The 25311-nt window shown below is 42.7% G+C and overlaps 1 protein-coding gene across 1 annotated transcript in view; it reads right to left on the bottom strand.

Moving 5' to 3' along the window:
* Nucleotides 1-2820: 2820 nt before the first annotated feature.
* ccser2a (coiled-coil serine-rich protein 2a) overlaps nt 2821-25311 on the bottom strand; it is a 632026-nt gene continuing 609535 nt past the window's right edge. The window contains exon 10 of the mRNA XM_048616386.1: nt 2821-3012. Coding sequence (XP_048472343.1) covers nt 2929-3012 — 84 coding nt within the window. The 3' untranslated portion in view covers nt 2821-2928. The remainder of the gene's footprint in view (nt 3013-25311) is intronic.

Raw genomic sequence — 25311 nt, 5'->3', positions numbered from 1 at the left:
CGAACCATTTCAACTCCCCCTCCCATTCCTCAGACGACATGTCCATCCTGGGCCTCCTGCAGTGCCACAACGATGCCACCCGAAGGTTGCAGGAACAGCAACTCATATTCCGCTTGGGAACCCTGCAGCCCAATGGTATCAATGTGGATTTCACAAGTTTCAAAATCTCCCCTCCCCCTACCGCATCCCAAAACCAGTCCAGCTCGTCCCTGCCTCCCTAACCTGTTCTTCCTCCCACCTATCCCCTCCTCCCACCTCAAGCCGCACCTCCATCTCCTACCGACCAACCTCATCCCGCCCCCTTGACCTGTCCGTCCTCCCTGGACTGACCTATCCCCTTCCTAACTCCCTACCTACACTCACCTTTACTGGCTCCATCCCCGCCTCTTCGACCTGTTTGTTTCCTCTCCACCTATCCTCTCCTCTATCCCTCTTCTATCCGCCTCCCACTCTCTCCCTATTTATTTCAAAACCCCCTTCCCCTCCCCCTTTTCTGATGAAGGGTCTAGGCCCAAAACGTCAGCCTCTCTGCTCCTATGATGCTGCTTGGCCTGCTGTGTTCATCCAGCCCTGCACCTTGTTGTCTCGGATTCTCCAGCATCTGCAGTTCCTACTATCTCTGACTCCATTTAACAGAATGTGTTTTAGTTTCTGAGGGGTAGTTTTTGTGTTGTGTCGCAGATGGGTGTCTGTACACTTTTTACCAATCTTGTTTCACTGAAGGGACACTGACTGATATCTATAGACACATAGAAATGAGCATCACTTGCAGAAATTCTGAGACAGGCTCAAATGTTGAATATCTGAGCATTGAATGCAGAATGAGTTGATCAGAGCAAGGGAGGGTGTAAGTTCATGTGGAGAGAGGTCGGGGAGCAGGGTTTTATGACACATCATGAATTGTAATGGGAAGCTTTGAAAGCAGTGGATACGTGGAGAAATGTATAAGTGCACAGTGTTCAACATCATCTCAACTGGCTGCGTACGCACCAAGTTACTGGATGACTTGGCCTGCAGCCAGCAATGAACAGCTCTGTTATTGCAGCTGCAAGCTGAAGCAGAAACTGGTTTGTAGTCTGTCCCCACCTTCAAACCCACGGCAGTCCTGTCATCCAGCAAACTTTGTGGAGTCAACAATGACAGGTTTCTCAAGGCTTTCTGAAGATGATTCATTCAGTCTGAAAATTTACAAGAAAGCCAACTATTCACATCACGCTCGCTGATGCCGAGATTTCGAGGCAAATAAAGATCAGGTTATTCAGTGGAATACTGAATGAGATAAGAAAGAAAACATTCTCGACAGGAGTGGCCAATTAAATGTCAAATGTCTGAAAATGTCACATTTGTTAAAGTAAGATATTTTCATGTAAAACTTTATTTAATTGAAAATGTGTCTCCTTGGCAGAGTTTAATTGTTTCCTTCAATTTAATTGTTTTGGTTGCAGTAAATATTTGGGAATAATTTTGTTTATATAGTGGAAATGGCAGAGGACGAGTACCCAGAGGCTCCAGTTCACAGCTCTGCCATTAACACTGACACTGAATCAATTCTCTGTTGCTTCTCTCTATTGACTCCCCTTTGTCTTTCATTCTATAACACCTTTGATCTCTAATCTCTCTCGCCCTTTGACCTTCCCCCTTGCAGAGATGCAAGACAGTTGGAATTCAATACAAAGATCACGAAACACTGTGACTGTTCCAATTATCCAGTTAGAGAATTTGCAGAATATTTCGGATTTGTTTCATACCAGAGGCTGTTGCTCTGTGATTCTTGTGTATTCCTATGTGCAAATTTCTGAACAATTCCGATCAGCTGTCAAATACCCAACAATTTTCTTAAAATACAACTTCACAAGATTTTAGGCAATTTATTCCCTTCGCACCCAATAAAAAATAAATACTTTGATCACAGAGATTTCAAATTCAATATTATTGGATCCTTATTATCAACGTAACGAATTTATATTTCTAAGTAAATTTATCATGTAACATTTATCATGTTTTACTTGCTTAAAGTTGCTGCCTTTGGCTGCGCTTCTCATTAGTTCAAAGAAAGTGTCTACCATCTACAACATGCACCAACTTATACAGCTCCTCCAACTGCACCTTCCAAACCCACATCTACTTTCACCTAGAAGGACAAAGGCAGCAGATACACAGGAACACCACCCCCTGCAAATTCCCCTCCATTCCAATCATCATCCTGACTTGAAACTATATCCCACCGTTCTTTCAGTGCCACTGGGTCAAAATCCTGGTGCTCCCTCCCTAACAGCATTGTAGGTCTACCTACAGCACATGGACTGCAGCGGTTCAAGAAGGCAGCTCAGCCCCACCTTCTCAAGAGAAAATACGGATGGTCAATAAATGCTGGGCCCAGCCAGTGACACCCACACCCTGTAAGTGAACTTAAAAGATCATTGTTCTGATCTCACTGATTTCTTTTTGCTTCAGTTTCCATTTCACCAACATACTTTGTTCTCCAAAATCTGTTGGCACGCAATTTATAATCAAGTGTGCTTCCATTTGGTTCTTGAAACTGTCATCCAGATCTATCAGTGAAACATGAAACAGCTTCACCCACTTCCCTGGAAAGGTCACTGTTCTATGCACAACTGTTCCATCAGGATTTTGGCTTGAAACCTGTAAAATTCCCAAAGGTAACAAAAGAAAATACTGCACATTATTAAAGAAACACCAGCTTATGTTGTTGGAGCTCAAAACACATTTTTTTTTTGTTTTTGTGAAATTTCACATAAAATTGATTTTTGTTTTATTCTTTGATGTGAACATTTTAAATAATATCAAGGGATCAATTAATAGAACAAAGTGAACATGAGAAATGTTGTAAACTCAATGAAAGGAAATGCAAAGGGCGCCTCTTGCCTGGGGATCTGACTCACACTTTTCCATTCAAACATTCTGGTTTTACGTTCCAATTCCAATTCCAGGGGAGTCTGATAAGTTACTGAGCTCTCGAATACTCGACTTCAGATGATCTGCCTGCCACTCCTGAAATAAGAAAGGTCACACAGTAGCAGTCAATGGTGAGATCAGAATCGATTTGACTTTGATGCTGAAAGACACTGACAGAGTTCCAAATGACATCCTGAGATATGATCAATTAGTTCAAGTGAGTTTAGATCATTAACATTTAAAACATCCTCCAGTGGCATAAAAGTAAAAGGCAGGTACGTTGACCAGCTGAAGTTCAGGACACTGTCAAAAAATCTGCCAAATGTACCAAAGAAGCATTTCTCAAACATTCTTCACCATTAAATCCAAGCTGCAGCTTAATTAAGACAAGCAATCATTGTGAAAATGCTCTTTTCAGTTCACAAACAACCCAAACTAAATCTTACCTCAGTAAGAATAGATATTATTTTACACAAGTGTGACCTCCTGTTCTGTCCAACTCAAGCAAAACTACCCAACTGATTAACCAAAATGTGGGAAGTTAAAACCCAGACCAAACAGTTTTCTTTCAAAGTTCTTCACTGAGCAGCCATCACATTTCAGATGATTTCACTGTGAAATGATTCACAGTTGATCCCCCTGTCATGGTGTCTTGACCTCCAACATTCAACATTTTCCCACACAGATGGTGGAATATTGGTCAAGAACAGGAACTTCATGTTGGTTGATCCTTCCTGACCCAGTGATATTGAGGCTGATTTCAATCCCTCTCTTACTCCAGTTGAGATCCATTCATACAGATCCAACCTGGATCCTTCCGTTTGCCTGTGTAGCTCAGTATCACTCCCCACAATGCAATCCATCCTTGATCCAAAAAGTCCAGTGAAAGATCAAAAATACCGTCAACGGGTTGATTTCCACCACCCTCAGAAATGTCAGCTCAGATAGGAGACAGACTCGCTCAAGCTCTCTTTAAACAGTAACATGAATATCAGTTCTCGGTTTGGTTAATATAAGATTATCTCTCCTAAATAAATCGTAGAATGAGACTGTGCAGGAAGAAAACATTCAGCCCATCGCTCCTGTGGTAGTTCTCTGAAAGAGCCCTCTAATTTAGAGTCATAGAGTCATACAGATGGAAACAGACCTTTCGATCCAACCAGTCCATGCCAACCAGACGTCCCAAACTAAACTCGTCCCACCTGCTTGCAGTTAGCCCATATCCATTCAAATATTTCCTATTCATGAACTTATCCAAATGTCTTTTAAATGTTGTAACTGTACCCTCATCCACCACCTCATTTGAGCTACTCTTCTTCCTCTTTCTACATGGGGAAGGCATGGGGGAGGAAGACATTGGAAATCAGCCAAGGCTCCTGATCCCAATCCCACACCAAACGCAAGCTGAAACCTTGAATATCAGAGCAGACAGCAGGACCAGACCCTGGTCTGAGGCTGAGTTTGGCCAAATAGTCCACTCAAGGTGGACCCACAGATAATGGCTGCTGGTTACTTCCTGTCTCCCCAAAGTCTGTCCACCCTCTACAAGTCAGGAGTGTGATGGAATACTCCCCACTTGCCTGGATGGGTGCAGCTCCAACAACACTCAAGAAGCTTGATAACATCCAGGACAAAGCAGCCCCCGCTTGATTGGCACCACATCAGCAAACATTCACTCCCTCCACCACAGACGCTCAGTTGCAGCAGTGTGAACGATCTACAAGATGCACTGCAGAAATTCACCAAGGCTCTTTAGACAGCACTTCCATCTTGAAGGACAAGGGCAGCAGATACACTAGAACACCACCCCCTGAAAGTTTGCTTCCAAGCCAGGCACCATCTGGACATGGAAATATATCCCTGTTCCTTTAGTGTTGCTGGGTCAAAATCCTGGAACTCCATTCCTAGTGACATTTTTTATGGATCTATCTACACAAAACTGACTCCATCTGTTTAAGAAGGCAACTAGGGCTGGTCAGTAGATGCTGGTGCAGCTAATGACACCCAAATCCCATGAACGAATTATTAAAGGAAAGGTTGGGTTAACAGGATAAGCTTGGGATTTGCAGTTTTATCTCCAGGGACAGAACATCATCAGGTGAAAAGAAAAAAAGACATGTTTTTGAAGAAGTTCCAAATGGGTAAGGATCTGAATGGAATGTCTTGGGAGGAACTGTTCAAAAGGCATCAGCAATCAAAGTTGGAGTCATCATTATAAAGCAATTGGCAGAAAAATCGACAGCAAGGCAGCCTGGAGAGATTTAGTCATTGGCTTTTAAAAGAGAATTGGATCATTGTCTGAGAAAAATAATTTGCAGGGTTTATGTGGGGAAAGGCAGGCCATGGGATTAGCTAAACTGCTCTTGCAGAGGGGCAGGACACACAACAGGTAGAATGGCCTCATTCTGCACTGTAATTCTAGTTCTATAAAACAAAGGAGCAAACATAGCAGGAACCTTAGTGGGAGTTTCAGACATACGTTCCTTGAAACTCTCCATCTCCATGGTAACCAGCCAGGCCTGCTGTGTGGAAGGTATGACAAATCGAAGATTGTCTGACAACTTTCACTGGGCAAATTTCATTTCATTTAAACTATTTTTACTAATCAATTTACTCGGTGTCGGCACATCTGGTGATGTCACTTCACTTTAAAATGATGAGACCATCTGACCCTCGATTAAAACCCAGACACCATCTCCTCGACGAGTTTGTGGATGTGCCACAGACAAAACATCAACAAGTGACAAGTAAAGAAAAACTGGACAAGTAACACAATGAGAACCAGTAGCAACCAGAGAAACAACATACAACAAGACAAGCAATCAATTGACAACCCCTACCTAAAAAATATGGTTATTTGTTTAACCTTGATTTAATTCACACTGCTTCAGAAACCAACCATCACCATCACTGGCTGAGGTTACCATGGAGGGATCTCCTTCTCAACCTCTCCCCTTGCCTGAGGCATGGTGACCCTCAGGTTAAACCACCATCAGTTGTCTCTCTCTAATGAGAGAACAGCCCCTGGTCTGGTAAGACTATGATGACTTGACTGAATGTATTTAATTAGGCAGCAGGTGTTATAGGATCATAGAATCATAGAGTCATAGAGTCATACAGCACGGAAACAGACCCTTCAGTCCAAACAATCCATGCTGACCATAATTCCGAACTAAACTAGTCCCACCTACCTGCATTTGGCCCATATCCCTCCAAAACGTTTCTTCTTCATGTACTTATCCATTTGTCTTAAACATTCTAACCATATCTGCATCCATCACTTCCTCTGGCAGTTCATTCCACACATGAACCACACTGTAAAAAAATTGTAAAAAAAAATCTTGCTCCTCTCACCTTAAAAAATGCCCCGTACTCTTGAAATACCCCAGCCTAGGGATAGGCCATGTGCCATTCATATTATCCATACCTGTCATGATTGTATATACCTCTACTATTAGTTGGAGGTGGTTTTGAAGCATGAAATTATAGCCACTTCTGAATTTCTTTTTCTGGAAAGTGTTAGACTTCCATGCTGGAGACCCTCCCTAAATAGCTAATGACATCAGATTCCCAGCTACAGAGCAGTCTGTGATCATCTTAAATACTGCACACCAGGTTTCCCAATATTAAAATGGGACTATGAGGTGACTGACATAATCCACTCATTGTTGACACCACCCCTCAGTCGGACCCCTGCTCGCAGTCCTGTGGGTTTGGCTAGATTAAAGACTTCAGAATTTCAATTGGGGTTTTAACTGCAGGGACCAATAGCCAGCAAAATCTCCCCCCTACAGTCTGTGCAAGGACAACGCGCCAAAGGGTCTCCTCCTGCATTCAAACAATTTTGTGAACAACTCCCTGCATTTATATATCTCCTTTTGAGAAGTATCAGGGTGTTCGACAGGAGTGTAACTGAGACAAAAAACTGACACTGAGGCAAAAAGGGAGACATTAGCTCGGGTGATTCAGGAGGTGATTTAAAGTGCTCAAGGAGAGAAAGAGAGAGACAGACAGGGAGGGAGAACGAGGGAGATGGGGATAGAGTGAGAGAGGAAGGGAGGCTGGATGGGATGATTTCAATTGAAGATATGGTGTGCAGATACACAAAAAAAAAATGGGATTAAAGAAATGTAAAATTCAAGAGGAGGGTGAGGTAGGAGAGGTTTATTTTATTCATTTTTGGAATGTGCACATCACTGACTAGGCCAGTATTTCTTGCCTGTCCCTAGTTGGCCCTTGAGGAGGTGAGGGTGAGCTGCCTTCTTGAACTACAGCAGTCCATGTGCTGTAGATAGACCCACAATGCCCTTAGGGGGAGAATTCCAGGATTTTGACCCAGTGACAGTAAATGAACAGTGATATATTTCCAAGGTATAAGGGAAAGCAGAAGGGGGTGAGGGAGGAGGGAGGTGGAAGGGAGTGGGGAGGGGGAAAGCGTGTGAGGAGAAGAAGGAGAAAGGAGATGAGGGAAGTGGAGGGATTGGGCTTCGAGATGGGGTGGGAAAAAGGATGTGGAAGGGGATGGAGAGGGGAAAGGAATGAAGGGGGAAAAGAGTGGGAGAGGACAAGGAGGGTGAGGGAGTAGGGGTTGGGAGGGGAAAGGGGAGAGTGGGTGAGACACTGAAGCACCGAAACCCAAGACAATGGGAGAAGAAGGAAAGGGGTAATGGAATGATAGAGAGGGCAAATAAATGAAGGATTGGGATTGGCCAGTTTTAAACCTCTTGAATTGATTCTCACCCTCTGGCTCCATCTGGTGTACAGTGAGTGTTCACACAACGTACCACCATCTTTCCTATTGGGCACCAAATTCCTCAGATAGGAGTCAGGTCATGCAGTAGTACTGTCTCTCCCTCTGGGATAGGAGTCCTGAGTTCAAGTCCCACCTGCCCCAGAGATGTGTCATAACATCTCTGAACAGGTAGATTAAAAACTACTTTTATAATATAAAGTAGCTGGTTACTGAGCTGTACTTTCTCAGTAGAGAGAGAAAATAACTAACTGCTTTTGTGTGATGACTCTGGAAGGTTCAACACAGTAACTTGTTCGGAACCACACTTTTGTCCATTTTGTTTGTTCCAATCCTCAGTCTGACTGCACCGATAGAATGAACACTCACCTGGTGAGTGTTTGGTGAGCCAATATTCCAGGGAATCTGAGCTCTGTCTCCTCCAGTGTTGTGGGATGTTCTTGGTTCCTGTTACAGGATTGTCATCTGCACTCATTCGGGTCAGGCAGCTTTTACCATTCACCCAATTACAACTCTGTCCACCATAACACACCCTAACTACTGTCCTCACCACCCCATCACAATCCTGACCAACACACTGCACATTCAGCCTGGGATTCAAACAGAGGAATGGGAGCCGCTGCCAGAAAATTAACCAAAACCCTTCACATTCTCCACCTACTGTGTCAGTGTTCCCATGGTACACAGCAACAGAGAAAACAGGAACGGAGCAGACCATTCGGCCCTTCCAGTCTGGCATTCAATGTGATCATGACTGATTCTTTACATCAATGTCATACTCCCACTTACTCACCTACTCTTTGACACATTTAGTTTCCTCCTTTTAAATGAAATATATTCAGCAGCTTGGCTTCCACAGCCCTCTGTGTACAGAATTCTACAGGTTCACCATCCCCGCAGTGAAGTGATTTCTCCTCATCTCAATCCGAAATGACTGACTGTGCGTACCAAGACCACGATCCCTTGCTCTGGACAACTGGCCAGAGAAATGTCATGTCTGCATCCAGTTTATTAAACCTTGACAGAATTTTATGTTTCTCAAAGAGATCCCCACTTATTCTTCTAAACTCCAGTGAATACAGGCCCACTCGACATAATCTTGCCTCATATGATAAACTTGTCAGCCCAGGAAACAGCCTGGTGAACCTTCACTGCACACCTTCTACGACAGTTCTATCTTTTATTAACATGGAAATATTACACTCAATTGTCTCATCCAAATAGTCGATGTTTAATCTAAACAGTTGGAGCTCAAGCACTGGCTCCTGCAGTATCCCACTTGTTATCAGTTTCCACTTTGAAAATGACCCATTTATTTGTACTGTTAACAATTCTCAGCCCAGATTCATATATTATCCACCACACCCCCACACACCACCACTCCCATGTCCTTTAACTTTGCTCACTGACCTCTTATATGGGGCTTCATTGAGAGCTTTCTGAAAATCCAAAAGAAAATTCTACTGCCTGTTCTTCATCTACTCTTCTAGATATGTCTTCAATAAACTCCAGTAGGTTTGTCAAATCTGATTTCCCTTTGATAAATCCATGCTGGCTTGTGTAATCCTGTTGGCAATTTTTAAATGTCCTGTTGCCACTTCTTCTATAATAGACTCCAGAATAGAATGTTGTTAATTAATCACAATGATCAGTCTTGACCAATGAGGCTACTAGAGACACAGACAGGACACAAAGCAAACTTGTAGTGGCTGAGAACTTTGTGAATCTTAGACCCAAGGTCACCTTTTCCTCACAAGCTACATGCAAATTACACATATATCGAACCCCACAATATTCAGTTCGGAGAGGAATCTAATTTACATTAAAATGAATCATATTCTCTGCTTCTCAATTCCCCAAATGAGCCTGTTTCACTGACTGACCACTCACACACTGAAATATTTCTTCCTGTGGTTAGTTGCAAACAGGAACCTTGTCCACTGGTTTACTTTTCCAGACAAGGTGAAACAGTTTGTCTTGGTCTTCATTAACTAGTTCCTTCACAAACTGTGTTTATAAGTAGTTGATTAGTAGTACATAACTTGAATATTTCTAAAAAAAGACATGTAGATCAAATGAAAGCAAAATGCTGGTAAATGTTGGAGATCTGAAATAAAAACAAAAATTGCTGGAGAAGTTCAATAGGGTCTGGCAGTATCTTTGGAAAGAGAAACAGAATTAACATTTCAAGTTCAGTTTAACCTTTCTTTGAATTCATTTAGGGGAGGCCTAGTGGTATTGTCACTGGACTGTTAATCCAGATACTCAGGTAACATTCCGGCGACCCAGGTTCGAATCATCCCATGACAGGTGGTGAAATCTGAATTCAGTAAAAATCTGGGTTTAAAGTCTTTTTTTCCTTTATTCATTTACAGGATGAAGACATCGCTGGCTAGGCAGCATTTATTGCCCATCCCTAATTGCCCAGAGGGCAGTTCAGAGTCAACCACATTGCTGTGGGTCTGGATTCACATGTAGACCAGACCAGGTAAGGATGGCAGTTTCCTTCCATAAAGGACATTAGTGAACCAGATGGGTTTTTCCGACAATCGACAAAGGATTCATGGTCATCATTAGATTCTTAATTCCAGATATTTATTGAATTCAAATTCCACCATATGCTGTGGCAGGATTCGAACCTAGGCCCCAGAATATTATCTAGGTCTCTGGGTTAACAGTCCAGTTATAATACCACTAGGCCATGGTGACCATGAGTCGATTGTCGGAAAAGCCCAACTGGCTCACTAATGGAAATCTGCTGTCCTTACCTGGTCTGGCCTACATGTGACTCCAGGCTCACAGCAATATGGCTGACTCTTACCTGCCCTCTGGCAATAAATCAGTGATATGTGAATGAATTAAATAAAAAACCTTCAGTGTCAGTCAGGCTTGCAGTGTGGCGCACTTGCATGTATTGGAAACTACATATATTAATACACAGGGCCCTGGGCTCTGCTGACAGAAAGAACATGTACACACATTGCACCTGATTCAACTCAATAAAATTGGTAACAGCCATTCGCTGGTTAATTTCTCAGTTTCCTAGCTTTGTTTTTTGGACTGGAGGCCTGTAACCAGTGGTGTTCCACAGGGATCGGTTCTGGGTCCTCTTCTGTTTGTCATTTATATAAATGATTTGGATGAGAATATAGAAGGCATGGTTAGTAAGTTTGTGGATGACACCAAAATTGGTGGCATTGTAGGCAGTGAAGAAGGTTTTCTAAGATTACAAAGGGATTATGATCAAATGGGTCAATGGGCTAAGGAGTGATAGATGGAGTTTAATTTGGATAAATGTGAAGTGTTACAGTTTGGTAAAACACGCAAAGGCAAGATTTATACAATTAAAAGTGGGGCCTTGGGTAGTGTTGTAGAACAGAGAGACCTAGGTGTTCAGGTACATGATTCTTTGAAGTTTGCATCCCATATAGATAGGCTGGTTAAGGCAGTGTTTAGCACGCTTGACTTCATTGCTTCAGCCCTTTGAGCATTGTAGTTGGGAAGTCACATTGAGGTTGTAGAGGACATTGGTGAAGCCTCTTCTCGAATACTGTGTCCAGTTCTGGTTGTCCAGATATATGAAGGATATTATTAAGCTGGAGAGGGCTCAGAGGAGATTTATCAGGATGTTGCCAGGTGTGGAAGGTTTGAGTTATAAAGAAAGGCTGGATAGGCTGGTACTTTTCTCACAGGAGCTTAGGAGATTGAGAGGCAACCTGATAGAGTTGATAAAATAATGAGAGGTGTAGATAGAGTTAATGGTAGTTGTCTTTTCTCTAGGATGAGGGATTTCAAGACTAGAGGGCACATTTATAAGATGAAAAGAGAGATTTAAAAAAGACATGGGGGCAATTTTATTTTTACACAGAGGGTGGTGCATGTGTGGAATGAACTTCCTGAGGAAGTGGTAGATATGGGTACAATTACAACATTTAAAAGACATTTGGATGGATATGAATAGGAAGGGTTTGGAGGGATATGGGCCAGGAGCAGGTAGGTGGGACTAGTTTATTTTGGGATTATGTTTGGCATGGACTGGTTGGACTGAAGGGTTTGTTTCCATGCCGTATTACTCTATGACTATGGCTCAAAACCTGGCACTAATCTGTCAATCATCATCAATTGGTGTATTCTCCATGGAATGCAGGCACCAATCAGACTGTATTTGCAACCAATCACATTGTCCACATTGTAAGCAGTACAAATATTAGTTTGTCCTTGAAGTGGTATTCTTGTGAAGTGTCCTGATGAGTACAAAATGGAAAGCTTTGACAAAATGAGTCATTTTTTAGCAATAATCAACTTTGCATGCACAAAAGTAAATTTCGTTTGCAGGACACCTGGATAGATGTATTTCTTAGTAATTTCCAGATTCCATTTATGCTGCTAAGAGAATTTACTAGAACATGCCCATCTGACAAAACAATGGATTCAATATCCAAAAAGAGACAGCCATGTGATATGAAATAGTGTTAATATTAAAAATCAAGTTGAGTAAAGATGAAAACATTTTATCAAAACTGTGAAATCAGAAAAAGAAAAATGCAGAGAAGTATTCATTAAAATAGAGCTGGAGTGGAAGCTAATTTCTTGAATCTTAAGAGTTTGACACTCAGATCCAGAGTCAAAGAACAGATTGTGAAACACAGAAACATTATCCTGTATAAAGGCAGATCAAAGAATGAAATAATAATACATTCTGTGCAGCTTGTGTGACACTCAGTCTCCAACGCCCACCCATATCATAGAGTCATAGTCATAAAGCAAGGAAACAGGCCAGTCAATCCAACCAGGCCATACCAATCACAATCCCAAACTAAACAGAGTCCCATCTGCCTGAGCTTTGCCCATATCTCTGTAAACATTTCTTATTTATGTACATAACTAAATGTCTTTTAAACATAACTGTACCCACATCCACCTCTGGGAGTTCATTCTACACACAGATTTTGAAGAGGGGCAGGAAGTTCTCTCCATAATATTTATCTTCAGTAGACTTACTAATTTTTGGTTTGCTCTGTGTGGGTGCTTGCTGTGCATAAATTGGCTGCCTCTTTTGTATTTTACAACCTGCGCTTCAAGAACACCTTATTGTCTGTGTGACTCTATGATTCTAACTAGGAAGGAGAGAAAAGGAAGTGGGAAAATGGATTTTATAATAACAGAATGTGTATGGATATATTCACTGACAGTGATGAGGTACAATTGTCAGACTCTGTCATACTCGGCAGTGTAGGTTTACTTTTTGTTGTTGTTGTCTGAAGGATGTCAGCATTTATTCTTTTCTTGTCCCTGGTTACCCTGGAGAAGGTGTTGGTGAGCTGACTTCTTGAACCACTGCAGTCCCTCGACAGACACACAATGCTGTTGCTCTGGAGCTAATCTACAAAAGTGATCTTGTCTTGTTTATATCTTGGGGAGCGGAGATCAAGAAAGGATACAGAAAGGAATTGGGAAATATAGTCTGGTCCAATCAACCTGAGTTTCTGATGGAGTCGGCTTGGTGGTCAAATTCTTGATCCTGAGCTTTGAAATTTACAACAAAGACAACTTGCAGAACCTCAAAGTCTCCAGCACAGAGCAGAATGGAAAGGTTGATGTTAGTGGTATTCGCACCTTAACACTAAGCTGTGTATCAAACCCCCCTTGAACCAAGCTCCTAAACACTACATTGCAACATACAGCAATTTGTTTCACTCCTGATTTCTCATCCAGATTCAAATGGCAATTTCTAACAACTTTTCAATGGTGAAATGTTTCAGAAAGAGAAATGATTACCTTTTGAGGTAATTCACTCCAAACAAAGCCCCTGATTCATTGCTGACAGGTGATCGAGTGTTTTACAAATTCAAGTCATACTTTCACTAATTTACTGACAGCTATATTTTGCTTTACAACACACATGACAGGCAAATCTATCAATATGTTTGATGCAATTTATATTGACGTATATAGAATTTGTATTTACATGGAATTCCCTCCCTAAGGGCATCGTGGGTCAACGTACAGCAGGTGGACTGCAGTGGTTCAAGAAGGCAGCTCACCACCATCTCCTCAAGGGGCAATTAGGGATGGAAATAAATATTTGCCCAGCCAGCAATTCCCATATCCCATAAGTGTATAAAAGAATGAATGAAATAACTTTCACTATTTAATGGAAAATTCTGCGTTTTGCATTAGTATTCACCATAGAGAAGGACTTCGTGGATGATGAGTCTGGGGAAGGGTGTGTAGATAGTTTGGGTCATGTTGAGATCAAAAGGGAGGAGGTATTGGGGGCCTTGAAAAACATTAAGGTAGACAAGTCCCCAGGTCCTGATGGGATATACCCCAGAATACTGAGAGAGGCAAGGGAGGAAATTGCTGGGGCCTTGAGGGAAATCTTTGTATCCTCACTGGTCCCGGAGGATTGGAGAATAGCAATGCTGTTCCTTTGTTGAAGAAGGATGGCAAGGATAATCCAGCTAATTACAGGCCGGTGAGCCTTACATCAGTGGTAGGGAAATTACTGGCGAGGATTCTTCCAGACAGGATTTACTCCTACCTGAAAAAAAGTGGGTGTATTAGCAAGAGGTAACATGGCTTTGTGAAGGGGAAGTCGTGTCTCACTAACTTGGTTGAGTTTTTTGAGGAAGTGACAAAGATGATCGATGAGGGTAGGGCAGTGGATGTTGTCTACATGGACTTCAGTAAGGCCTTTGACAAAGTCCCTCATGGCAGGCTGATACAGAAGGTGAATTCGCACGGGGTCAGAGGGAGCTTGCAAGATGGATTAAAAAACTGGCTCAATCATGGAAGACAGAGGGTAGCAGTGGAAGGGTGCATTTCTGAATGGAGGGCTGTGACTAGTGGCGTTCCTCAGGGATCAGTGTCGGGACCTTTGCTGTTTGTTATAAATGATTTGGAGGAAAATGTAACTGGTCTGATTAGTAGGTTTGCCGATAACACAAAGGTTGGTGGAATTGTGGATAGCGATGAGGACCAGCAAAGGATACAGTTGGATATAGATTGGTTGGTGACTTGGGCAGTGAGATGGCAGATAGAGTTTAATCGGAAAAATGTGAGGGAATGAATTTTGGAAGGTCTAATCCAGATGGAAAATGTACAGTAAATGGCAGAACCCTTAAGAGTACTGATAGGCAGAGGGATCTGGGTGTACAGGTACACAGGTCACTGAAAGTGGCAACGCAGGTGGAGAAGGTAGTCAACAAGGCATATGGCATGTTTTGCCTTCATCGGCTGGGGCATTGAGTTTAAAAATTGGCAGGTAATGTTGCAGCTTTATAGAACCTTAATTAGGCCGCATTAGAAAATATTGTGTTCAATTCTGGTCGCCAGCATGTGGTGACCTTGGAGAGGGTACAGAAAAGATTTACCATGGATGTTGCCTAGTATGGAGGGCATTAGCTATGAGGAGAGGTTGGAGAAACTTGGGTTGTTCTCACTGGAACGACGGAGGTCTACAAGATTATAAAGGGCATGGACAGACTGGACAATCAGAAGCTTTTTCCCAGGATGGAAGAGTTAGTTACCAGGGGCCATAGGTTTAAGGTGCAAGGGGCAAGGTTTAAAGGTGATGTGCGAGGCAAGTTTTTTTACACAGAGGGTGGTGGGTGTCTGGAACTCGCTGCCGGGGGAGGTAGTGGAAGCAGATACGATAGTGACTTTAAGGGCATCTTGACAAATACATGAATCGGATGGGAATAGAGGGATACGGTCCCCGGAAGGGTAGGGGGTTTTAGTTGTGACGGGCAGCATGTCAGCGAAGGCTTGGAGGGCCGAAGGACCTGTTCCTGTGCTGTAATTTTCTTTGTTCTTTGTTCTTGTTCTTATTTGTCTTAAAAATTGTCTTGGAGAATTGTAGTTAATAATGATCAGCTTTGTAGCTAAACCCTCCCAATAGCGGCACCTTTTAAATGACTTAAAGCTGATTTAATTTTCCCATTTTATAAATTCAATATGTTAAATGTTAGCAAGAAGTTAGGGAATGTTATCTGTGAAGGCACCAGGGCCCAGTCATCAACGCGTAATGGATGCATATTCACTGCTGCAGTTCCTTTCAAATCTGTCAGTTTTGAAATCGATTTATATTAATAGTGTCAATTAGTCACAGTGCTCCGATCAACGGTCACTCTGAGTATGATACAAATGGAGCATTCATGGAAGGGATACTGGGGATTACTTGGAATAGGAATATTCCCCACGTCAGCAACATGAATCACTTGAAAAGTAAGAAGCCGGGGAGCAGGCAGAATTTATTTACAGCTCTGGCTGCTCAGTGCCCTCCTGGGAGAACGTCAATCTCCTGAGATCTTCTCAATCACTTCTCACCATTGGCAAATGTTTTAATGGTAAATGTGCTGTGATCATTCAGTAAAATTCATGCAATAAATCACAAGATTGCCCTTATATTGAGGCCAGCATTTCAGCACAAAACACTGAGAGCTACAGCTTTCAGCACCGACACACATTTCATCAGTCAGGAGCACTCGGATTAGTAATAGAGTGGTGTTCTTCATTGAACAGAGATCTCAAAACCATTGACTGGGCCATCACTCATCAAGGATGTGTCCCTCACTGAGGAGGGTGAACCCCTCAGCACATCCACCATCTCTGTCACCGTGTCCCATGCAGCCCTCACTGAGCCCCATGTGATCATTACTCGGCTCAGTGTCCCCACTGTGTTAGATGTGATCATCACAGAGCCAGGCACGCCCTTCACTGTGCCCTTTGTACCAGTCACCATGCCCAGTATTTCTGTGCCTGGCTTACTCCTCACTGCTCCTGTTGTACTCATCACCATGTTCCAACGTATCCAGCTTCCTGCCTAGTGAACCCATCTGCAAGGCCAGTGACCCATCCCCATGCTCAGTCTACTGATCACCAGGGCCAACACACCCAGCATCAAACCCCACGTACCTAGTGTACCTATCATTTAGCCCTGTGTACCCAGCATTGCTCCCTGTGTACTGACTAGTGTGCTCATGAACACCAATCAGGATTAACTGTGACTATTGATGCAGCTTATTGTGAAGGTGATTGATCTGATTCCAGTCTTTCAATTGCCTTTCTACGGGTCAAACTGTTCCTTGTCACAATGGTCAAGTCCCCAGTCTGGGCTTGTTTTCAAGGATGATGGTTTGGTTGCCATGAGAATGAGAAGAGAGTACAAACAGAGATTGAGGGCAAGGTGCAAAACATTCATATCAGAAACAAAAGCAACACCAGCTAACTGTATGCTGAGATTTGTTTGGACAGAAAGAGAGAGAGAGGGAGAGACGGGGGTGGATGGAGGGAGAGAGAGATGGGTAAGTGTGAGAGATAAAAGTCTGCGGCAGAATGTGGGATGGGATCATGGTCCCACAACCTCACCTCACTGCTCGGAGCTGGCCTGGGAGTTCTTTGGAAATGGGGAAGACCTTTTGAATGGTCACTCAAAATCCAACTTGACCAAAGAGTGAGAAAACATGACCGTGGACAGTATCCTTTAAAGACTTTTAAAGATCAAGATTGTAGATGCAGGTACAGATCAGAGAACAGTACAGCATAGGAACAGGCCCTTCAGTCTACCATGTCTGATCTGACCATGATGGTATTCCAAAAGATTTCCATTTGCCTGCATGTGGTCTGTATCCCTTCATTGTCCACCTATTTATGAGTCTAAATGCCTCATATCTGCTTCTACCACCTCCCCCAGCGGTGTATTTCAGCTATCACCCTCTGTGCAAAAATCATTCCTCGCGCATCTCCTTTAAACTTTCCCCATCTCACTCTGGGAAAGGGACCTCCACAATTCTGCCTATCCATTGTCTCTCCTAATTTTATAAACTTCTACCAGGTTGCCCCTCAGCATCTAATGTTCTATCGAAAACAAGCTAAGTTTGTCCAACTTCTCCTTATAGCTAATACAACCAGAAACCCCAGTATTTCATATATGTTTTGTAGGGCTGGGTAATTGAACACATTGAGACAATAATAAGGATTATGTTTTCTGTTGTTCAAAGTACACCTTGCCTACCAGGTAAGGTTTTGTCTATGTTGCTTTTAGTTTCTTAGTTACTGCCAAAGTCTTGAGCACTTTTTTTTATTCATTTATGGGATGTGGGCTTCACTGGTGACAAGAGAGATGGAAACTTTCCTTCTCCACATTTCTAAGTTTTAATCCAATGTGACTGGAGATCAGAATTTGAGTTATCCGCACAGGGTAAAAAAAATTAAGAAGTCTTTTACTGAAAATGTTCTTTGCATTTACAGAATGATCCTCTATTAAGTTTTGCTTCAAGGTCTGACTGTGAGCCATGTGTCACACAGAAGGTTCATGATACGTGGTGTTCTGATACTGTCTGATGTCACTGCCTTGGGAGCCCATAATGAACCCAATTTGTCACTTTGAAGAAGATGCTAGTTTAGATCTTTGCCTGTGGCTATTGCTGGGCTATAAACTACGGAGAAAGTGGTAACTGGTGCTGACCAAGCCAAAATGATTCTCCGGAGGCAATTCCACCAATTGGAAGGTTACTCATTCTCTCCTCTCCCTGCTGAATGATGTGTCACTGAGGATCTAGTGATTACAACATTGAGTTGTCCTGAATTGGCCAGTACTCCCCAACTGAAGGCCAAATGAGTCATTTCTGAGATCACAGGGTTCTGCTGGAGAGCATGTATTGGTCTTCAGGCATTAGCTGTAAATTTATACATGCTATTTGTCAAGATTATGCACTAAGAATAAACCAACATTGCACTGCAACTTCAAAACTTTAATTTTGGAAGCGTTTTGGCCAAAGATTTTGTGGTAGCTTCAACATAATCATGACATTAGGGAGGCTGTATCCCTCCCTAATGGCCAAGACAGCCAATCATTTCACACTAACTACATCACCCCTACATTCCAAACAAGAACAAAGGAAAACCCAAGATCAGTCATGTTCATATTGAAGGATGGAACAGACTTGATGGGCTGAACAATCTCTATCTGCTCCTGTTTCTGATGTTTTTCTGAGGGAGAGGTGGGAATGGCACTACCTGAGCCACATTGACACTTCCATCATTGTCACATGACAGTGGGTTTACAAAGTGAGCTCAGGACCTGTGTAGGAACTGAGGCAATGCTGCAGGAAAGCTGTCTGAGGCAGGCGATTAGCTCCTTGTTCCTGGAACTCACCCGTATAAATCTAAGAGCTGCCATAATAAAAGCAAGGTGGCCAAGCATCAGTTGAGATTTGTTTCTAGCAGTGAGTTTAGTGCCAGGAGACCTGTCCATGAAGAAATTGCTCCTTTAACACCTAGTGCTCAAACAGTATGCACTGCAGAAATTTCTGAATGTAGTCCGTTGAATAATGTGCAATGACTGATATCTGTAATCCCTAGTGACAGATGGAACTGAAGTCTGCAGTTGAGGGAACATTTCCCTAGGGCCAACATAGAAAAAAAAAACTAAAGCCCAAAGAAGGTAAGAAACCTTCATGGAAAGTCTCATTTGTAACTGAATTTGTCAGCAGTTACACATCATGAATACACTGCTAATGTGCAAACTATCACAAGTTGATTTAAATTACTTTTGGATTGCAGGTGGTATCTTGTATAATGGAGAAAATGAAAGCTGCTTCCAAAGACCATATTTGATTCTGTTGTCCTCGAGTCTCTGTGTAACTGTCAGAAGTCAAGTGAGGCAGTGGAGACAACATGGGTGCAGTGAAGGTTCATAACATATTATCATTTGGAATGCATAGTTTAAAGTTTGATTTTTATTTTTATATTGTGTGTATCAACAAGGGAAGAACATAATATTTGTTTCATTTTTGAGTTCCAAGTGGTGTGAGGGTGTCTGAAGTTGGTAGACACATACATTTTCAATGAAGGCTGACAGCCTTGGAGGAGAGTATGAGGTGAACAGTTTAGTGCATTAGAAATAAAGCTAGAAGAGAAAGAGAAAACCGTTGTTGCCTAATGTCATAGAAAGAATGTGAGGTGCTGCATTTTGGAAAAGCAAATCAGGGCAGGACTTATACACTTAATGGTAAGGTCCTGGGGAGTGTTGCTAAACAAAGAGACCTTGGAGTGCAGGTTTATTGTTCCTTGAAAGTTGAGTCGCAGGTAGACAGGATAGTGAAGAAGGTGTTTGGTATGCTTGCCTTTATTGGTCAGTGTATTGAGTATAGGAGTTGGGAGGTCATGTTGCAGCTGTACAGGATATTAGTTAAACCACTATTGGAATCAAGGGGAGGTGATGGTGTAACGGTATTATTGCTGGACTGTTAATCCAGAGACCCAGATAATGTTCTGGGGACCTGGGTTTGAATCCCACCATGGTAGATGGTGGAATTTGAACGCAATAAATATCTGGAATTAAGAATCTAATGATAACCGTTAATCCATTGTCGATTGTCGGAAAAACCCATCTGGCTCACTCATGCCCTTAGGGAAGGAAACTGCCATCCCTACCTGGTTTGGCCCATATGTGACTCCAGACCCACAACAATGTGGTTGACTCTTAACTGCCCTCTGGGCAGGAAACGCTGCCTAGCCAGCGACGCCCTCATCCCGTGAATGAATAAAGAAGGAATACTGCATGCAATTCTGGTTACCCTGCTATAGGAAGTGTGAAACTTGAAAGGGTTCAGAAAAGATTCACAAAGATGTTGCCAGGTTTGGAGGGTTTGAGCTGTAGGGAGAGGCTGAATAGGCTGGGGTCATTTTCCCTGGAGCATCGGAGGCTGAGGGGTGACCTTATAGAGGTTTATAAAATCATGAGGGGCATGGATAGGGTGAATAGACAAGGTCTTTTCCCTGGGTTGGGAGAGTACAAAACTAGAGGACATAGGTTTAAGGAGGGAAGGGAGGGATTTAAAAGGGACCTAAGGGGCAACTTTTTTTTACACAGAAGGTGGTGCGTGTATGGAATGAGTTACCAGAAGAAATGGTGGAGATTGGTACAATTACAACATTTAAAAGGCACTTGGATGGGTATATGAATAGGAAGGGTTTAGAGGGATATGGGCCAAATGCTGGCAAATGAGACTAGATTAATTTAGGATATCTGGTTAGCATGGTCGAGGTGGACTGAAGGGCCTGTTTCCATGCTGTACAGCACCATGACTCTATGACTCAATGGCAGAACTATCCAAAAGTAAAAAGGCAGTGTGCAGGTTCAGCTGAGTGCGAAGGTGCTGTTAGTTTAGCAGTCTCCAAAACAGTCTGGGCAGGGGGAAGAAGCCCCATGTAGCTGGAGGGAAAAGCATCCAGAAAGATAGTGAATCTGTACCCGTGGGTGTGAGACAGTGGGGGCTGAAGTCCTAAGCTAGTTTAAAAAAAAAACTGGCCTCCAAACTATTGGAAGCTGAGGACTTTGAAACCCATGTTTGGCCTGAAAGTGTTTAGAAGTCAGGAAGAAGAAAGTTCCAGAAACCAGTTACAACTGGAATAAGGAACACTAAAGTGGAGACTGCATGAGCCTTCAATTGGGGTTCAAGTATCTGCAATGTTGTTGTTGAGGTGAAAAGGGTTGAACATTTATTTGATATATGTAACAATACAATTTTAGCACAGTGCATCATGGGGCACAAGCTTCACAGCCCCGAATAACGTTGGCATTGGCAAAGTTGGGAAAATTGGGTGAGATCACAGTGAGGAGATACTCAGCATCAAGAATAAAAAGTCGCAATCTACAATCAAGTGTTGAACAGCAAGAGGTTGTCTTGCTAGTGGACAATGAGAAGCCTACTTGTATCCATATCCTCACATTAAAATCTCATTCATTCCTAATGCCCTATTATGCCAATCCCTATTCTCCCACCTGCCAAACATGGTCACCAGATGGAGACAATTCCTGATGTGAAATTCCAAGCAGATTCCTAGTGATTCCAGATTACCGTTTGGTCTTCCTGACCTCTATCAGTCACCAACATCTCAGGGCACACTCCACGGGTAGTGACCACACACATCCTACACTCCATTCCAGGTCTGTGCACACAGCCAGCAGACCCTGAAGGGACTCAGCTCTCTGTGAAGCCACCACCAAGTTGGTGATGGAGGTAGCCAGAGGACTATATCCCAGAGACAGTCGGATCATTGCACAGCGTTCAGTACCATTCATAACTCCTCAGATACTATACCATGACCACATGCAGCAAGACCTGGACAGCATCCAGGATAATTTCAGGAAACATTTACACTATTGACCATCTCTAACAAGGGAGAATCTAAGCATCGTCCCTTGATATTCAATGGCATTACTGTCACTTCACATCCTGGGGGTTACCATTGGCCAGAAAGTGAACTGGACTAGCTGAATGAATACCACCACCACAAAAGGTCATAACCTATGAGTCCTGCAGAAAGCAACTCATTTCCTGACTCCCCAAAACAATAACAATTTGTTGAGAGTTTAGAATGAATTGAGAAACATTTTGCTGAGCAGTTGCTCCACTGATGATGTAACCTTTGGTTAAAGATCAAGATAATAAATCAAACATAGACTATAACTGAAACAGCGATTCCTATTTCAAAACCAGAAGCTCAACTGTACAGATAAAGGATCTTACAGTTGTATGGACCTACAGTCAATCCTCTGTGTCTGTGAAACCACAAATTCATCTATTTGCACCAAAAAATAAGTCACAAAGTTCAACATCCACAAAAATAATCATGTATCTGTGATTTTTAACCTGTTTTTAAGGAGCTCTGCACTTGCCAATTTCATCATTTGCAAGGGTTGTTAGGGACAGAACCCTCATGATACAGAGGAATGACTGTATAGTTAAAGACAGCCTGTCATGTGAGTCTATGTGGGAAAGAGACGGACAGACAAGTGGAACTGGTAAATTTAACTAATGATCAAAAACAATTGATTATTGATCAGGTCAAATTGTAGGTGCTAATTTCAACTTTCACATTAGGAAGTAGACAGAATAAACGATGCATTGAAGAACCTGCCCAATGGCTGTGACACATGTTGAATCTTGTCCCTCTGTGACAGCTACCTGTCTGTCTGTATCAAAATGATCACAGCCGTTAGAGTGCAGGAGCCTCAACGTTATGATGTCCTTAATTTTATAATCATGTTCGACAATTCTGTGATGTATTATTTCTACTGGCGAAAATGGAAAAGAATATTTGAAGATAAGGTTACATGAAGCATCACCAAGGAGCTTTCTCACCCATAGTCTTGTAAACACACTCCTGTTGAAATACTGTATCCTGCTGAAGCACTGTACGATGTAACAACGCTACAAGGTCTGCATATCATCTCTCATTCTCTCTAAAATATCAACTCGTCCACGCAAATCCAAATATCTGTCCAGATGATGGATGTCATTTGTCAAGTAGATGCATGTTGACACCTAGTCAGCTGAATGGTGCTTTCAGAAACAGTAATGTGCAGGGTCTGAAATATTTTATAATACAATATCCCTACAATATTTCTGATGGATGACATTATTTCTGACTGACACCATTGCACCAATTGGCTGAAACCAAATCTGACTCAGATTTATACAACACCTCAGCCTGTCTCCCAAACAGCTCAAAACATTAATTACAATGACTGTTCTACATAAACAAACAAAGCAACCAAGCAGGGTTTAGCAAGGTCCCACATCGATTAATCACGCTTGCCTCTGCTTTTCTCAAACGTTTTCTCTGATTTTTGATTATCAGCATTCACTGTTTCCTTTTGCATTTTCAAATCCCCGATTTCAGAGGCTCCTTTTCATTTAAAGTATTGAAATGTGGTCAGCAGCAGAAACTGAAATGAATACAAATAATCAAAAAGCACTTGTAAGATTTGGATGAATTTAAGTGTTGAACAGGCCTCAGTAATTGCCCGAGGCTAAAGCTGATGAAACTCAGAGGTTGAATAATGTGGGAATTTCTGGTGAATATTGTGCTATTATCATCGTTTCAAGTGTCTCTCAGTGTCATGTCCATCTCTCCCGTCACACTGAAACCTCAGCTTTCAGTCTCTGTGATTCCACAACACACCTTCTAAACCCTTACCTTGAGAAAACAAAAATCACTTCTATTAAAAACAAAGAAAATCAAATCCTGTGGAACTGCTCGCTGCTTTCCCAAGACAATCACAGATGATCTGGTGGTTTCTAGTGAGTCAACCCAGAACCGGGGGAACAGAGTTATACTGCTGGATGGATGGCACATTGACATTCCACCCTCGGGTGACTGTCTGTGTGGAGTTTGCACATTCTCCCCGTGTTTGCGTGGGTTTCCTCCGGGTGCTCCGGTTTCCTCCCACAGTCCAAAGATGTGCAGGCTAGGTGGATTGGCCATGCTAAATTGCCCGTCGTGTCCAGGGAGGTGTAGGTTAGGTGGATTATAGAGGTATGGGTCTGGGTGGAATGCTCTGAGGGTCAGTGTGGATTTGTTGGGCCAAAGGGCCTGTTTCCACAGTGTAAGGATTCTCTGATCTCTAATCTATGATCAATGACGACTAGCCTCTCTTTCCTTGCTCGACGACTCCTGGAAAGTGAGTATCAGCTTCCCCTGGGTTTATAGAGCACAATGTGACGTTCTGCAGCGCTCTGAAATAAGACAAATCTATCCCTCAGAATGGGGTGTCACAGCTCGCATCAGATTCACTTCAGTGCACAAACCGAACATGAACTGGAACCTAAATGCACACAAACCACTTTCAGACCGAATTTGGTTTACGCTGACTCAAAAACACGGAGGAACAGAAGCCCGTTTCAGTATCAGGAGATTAGACCTTCCTCACTAACATCACAGAACATCACTGGGACTGTTGGGGGGTGGGTAAGGTCATGTTAGGCTTCCATTCCAAAGAGAAAAACCACATCCCAATTAAACGTGGGTAAGGAGAAGCGTCAGGTTGGAAAACTGCCAGCTTGGTGCTCAGTTACCAGGCGGGCTTCAGGAGTCAAACTGAGCAATTCTCAGGAGCGGTAAACAGTGTAAAGTTGCGTGAGATATGTCCCACATCACAACACCTATTGACTGATTTGATGGAGGTTTTCAAAATCACCAATAGGCTGGATAGAGTAGACAGGAAGAAGCTATTCCCTCTCATAAAAGCAAAAGAATGAGGGGGCATTGATTTAAAACAATGTGCAAAGGAAGCAAAGGTGATGTGAGAAAAAGTCTTTTTCACCCACTGAGCGGCTAGGAACTGGAATACATTGCCTGGAAATGTGCTGGAGGCTGGTTTAAGCAAGGCACACAAAAGGGACATTAAATGATCGTTTGGATGTAAATGGTATACAGGGAGATGGGGAAAAGGCAAGACATTGCCACAAGGCAATATTACAGGTCCAGACACAATGGGCCGAATGGACTCCTCCTGCGCCGTAATGATTCTGCGACTATTCTTGAGCATTGGAGCAGCCACCATACAGACCCCCTGATGAGGACCTTCCCCTTGCTTTAGGATTCTAAGTGAGTTTGGTTGCAAAAAGGTAAATACAATATATTAATATGAAGCCAGGAGGGACACAATTAGTGATAATAGAACGATTATTTCCCCCCAGTACATTCCACGAGTAGCAACGGAAGTCACAAAATATTCTTCAGTTCATGATGGCTGCTCCAGGGATTTCACACAGGATTGAATTGGAGTACATTATTATTTTAACATTGAATTCTATCCAGGCCATTCAGCCCATTGAGTATGTACTCCT

The sequence above is a fragment of the Rhincodon typus genome, chromosome 34 (genome assembly GCF_021869965.1).
Source record: "Rhincodon typus isolate 14 chromosome 34, sRhiTyp1.1, whole genome shotgun sequence".
NCBI lineage: Eukaryota > Metazoa > Chordata > Chondrichthyes > Orectolobiformes > Rhincodontidae > Rhincodon > Rhincodon typus.
The sequence above is the reverse complement of the archived record's forward strand: the minus strand, read 5'-3'. Positions and strand labels throughout refer to the sequence as shown.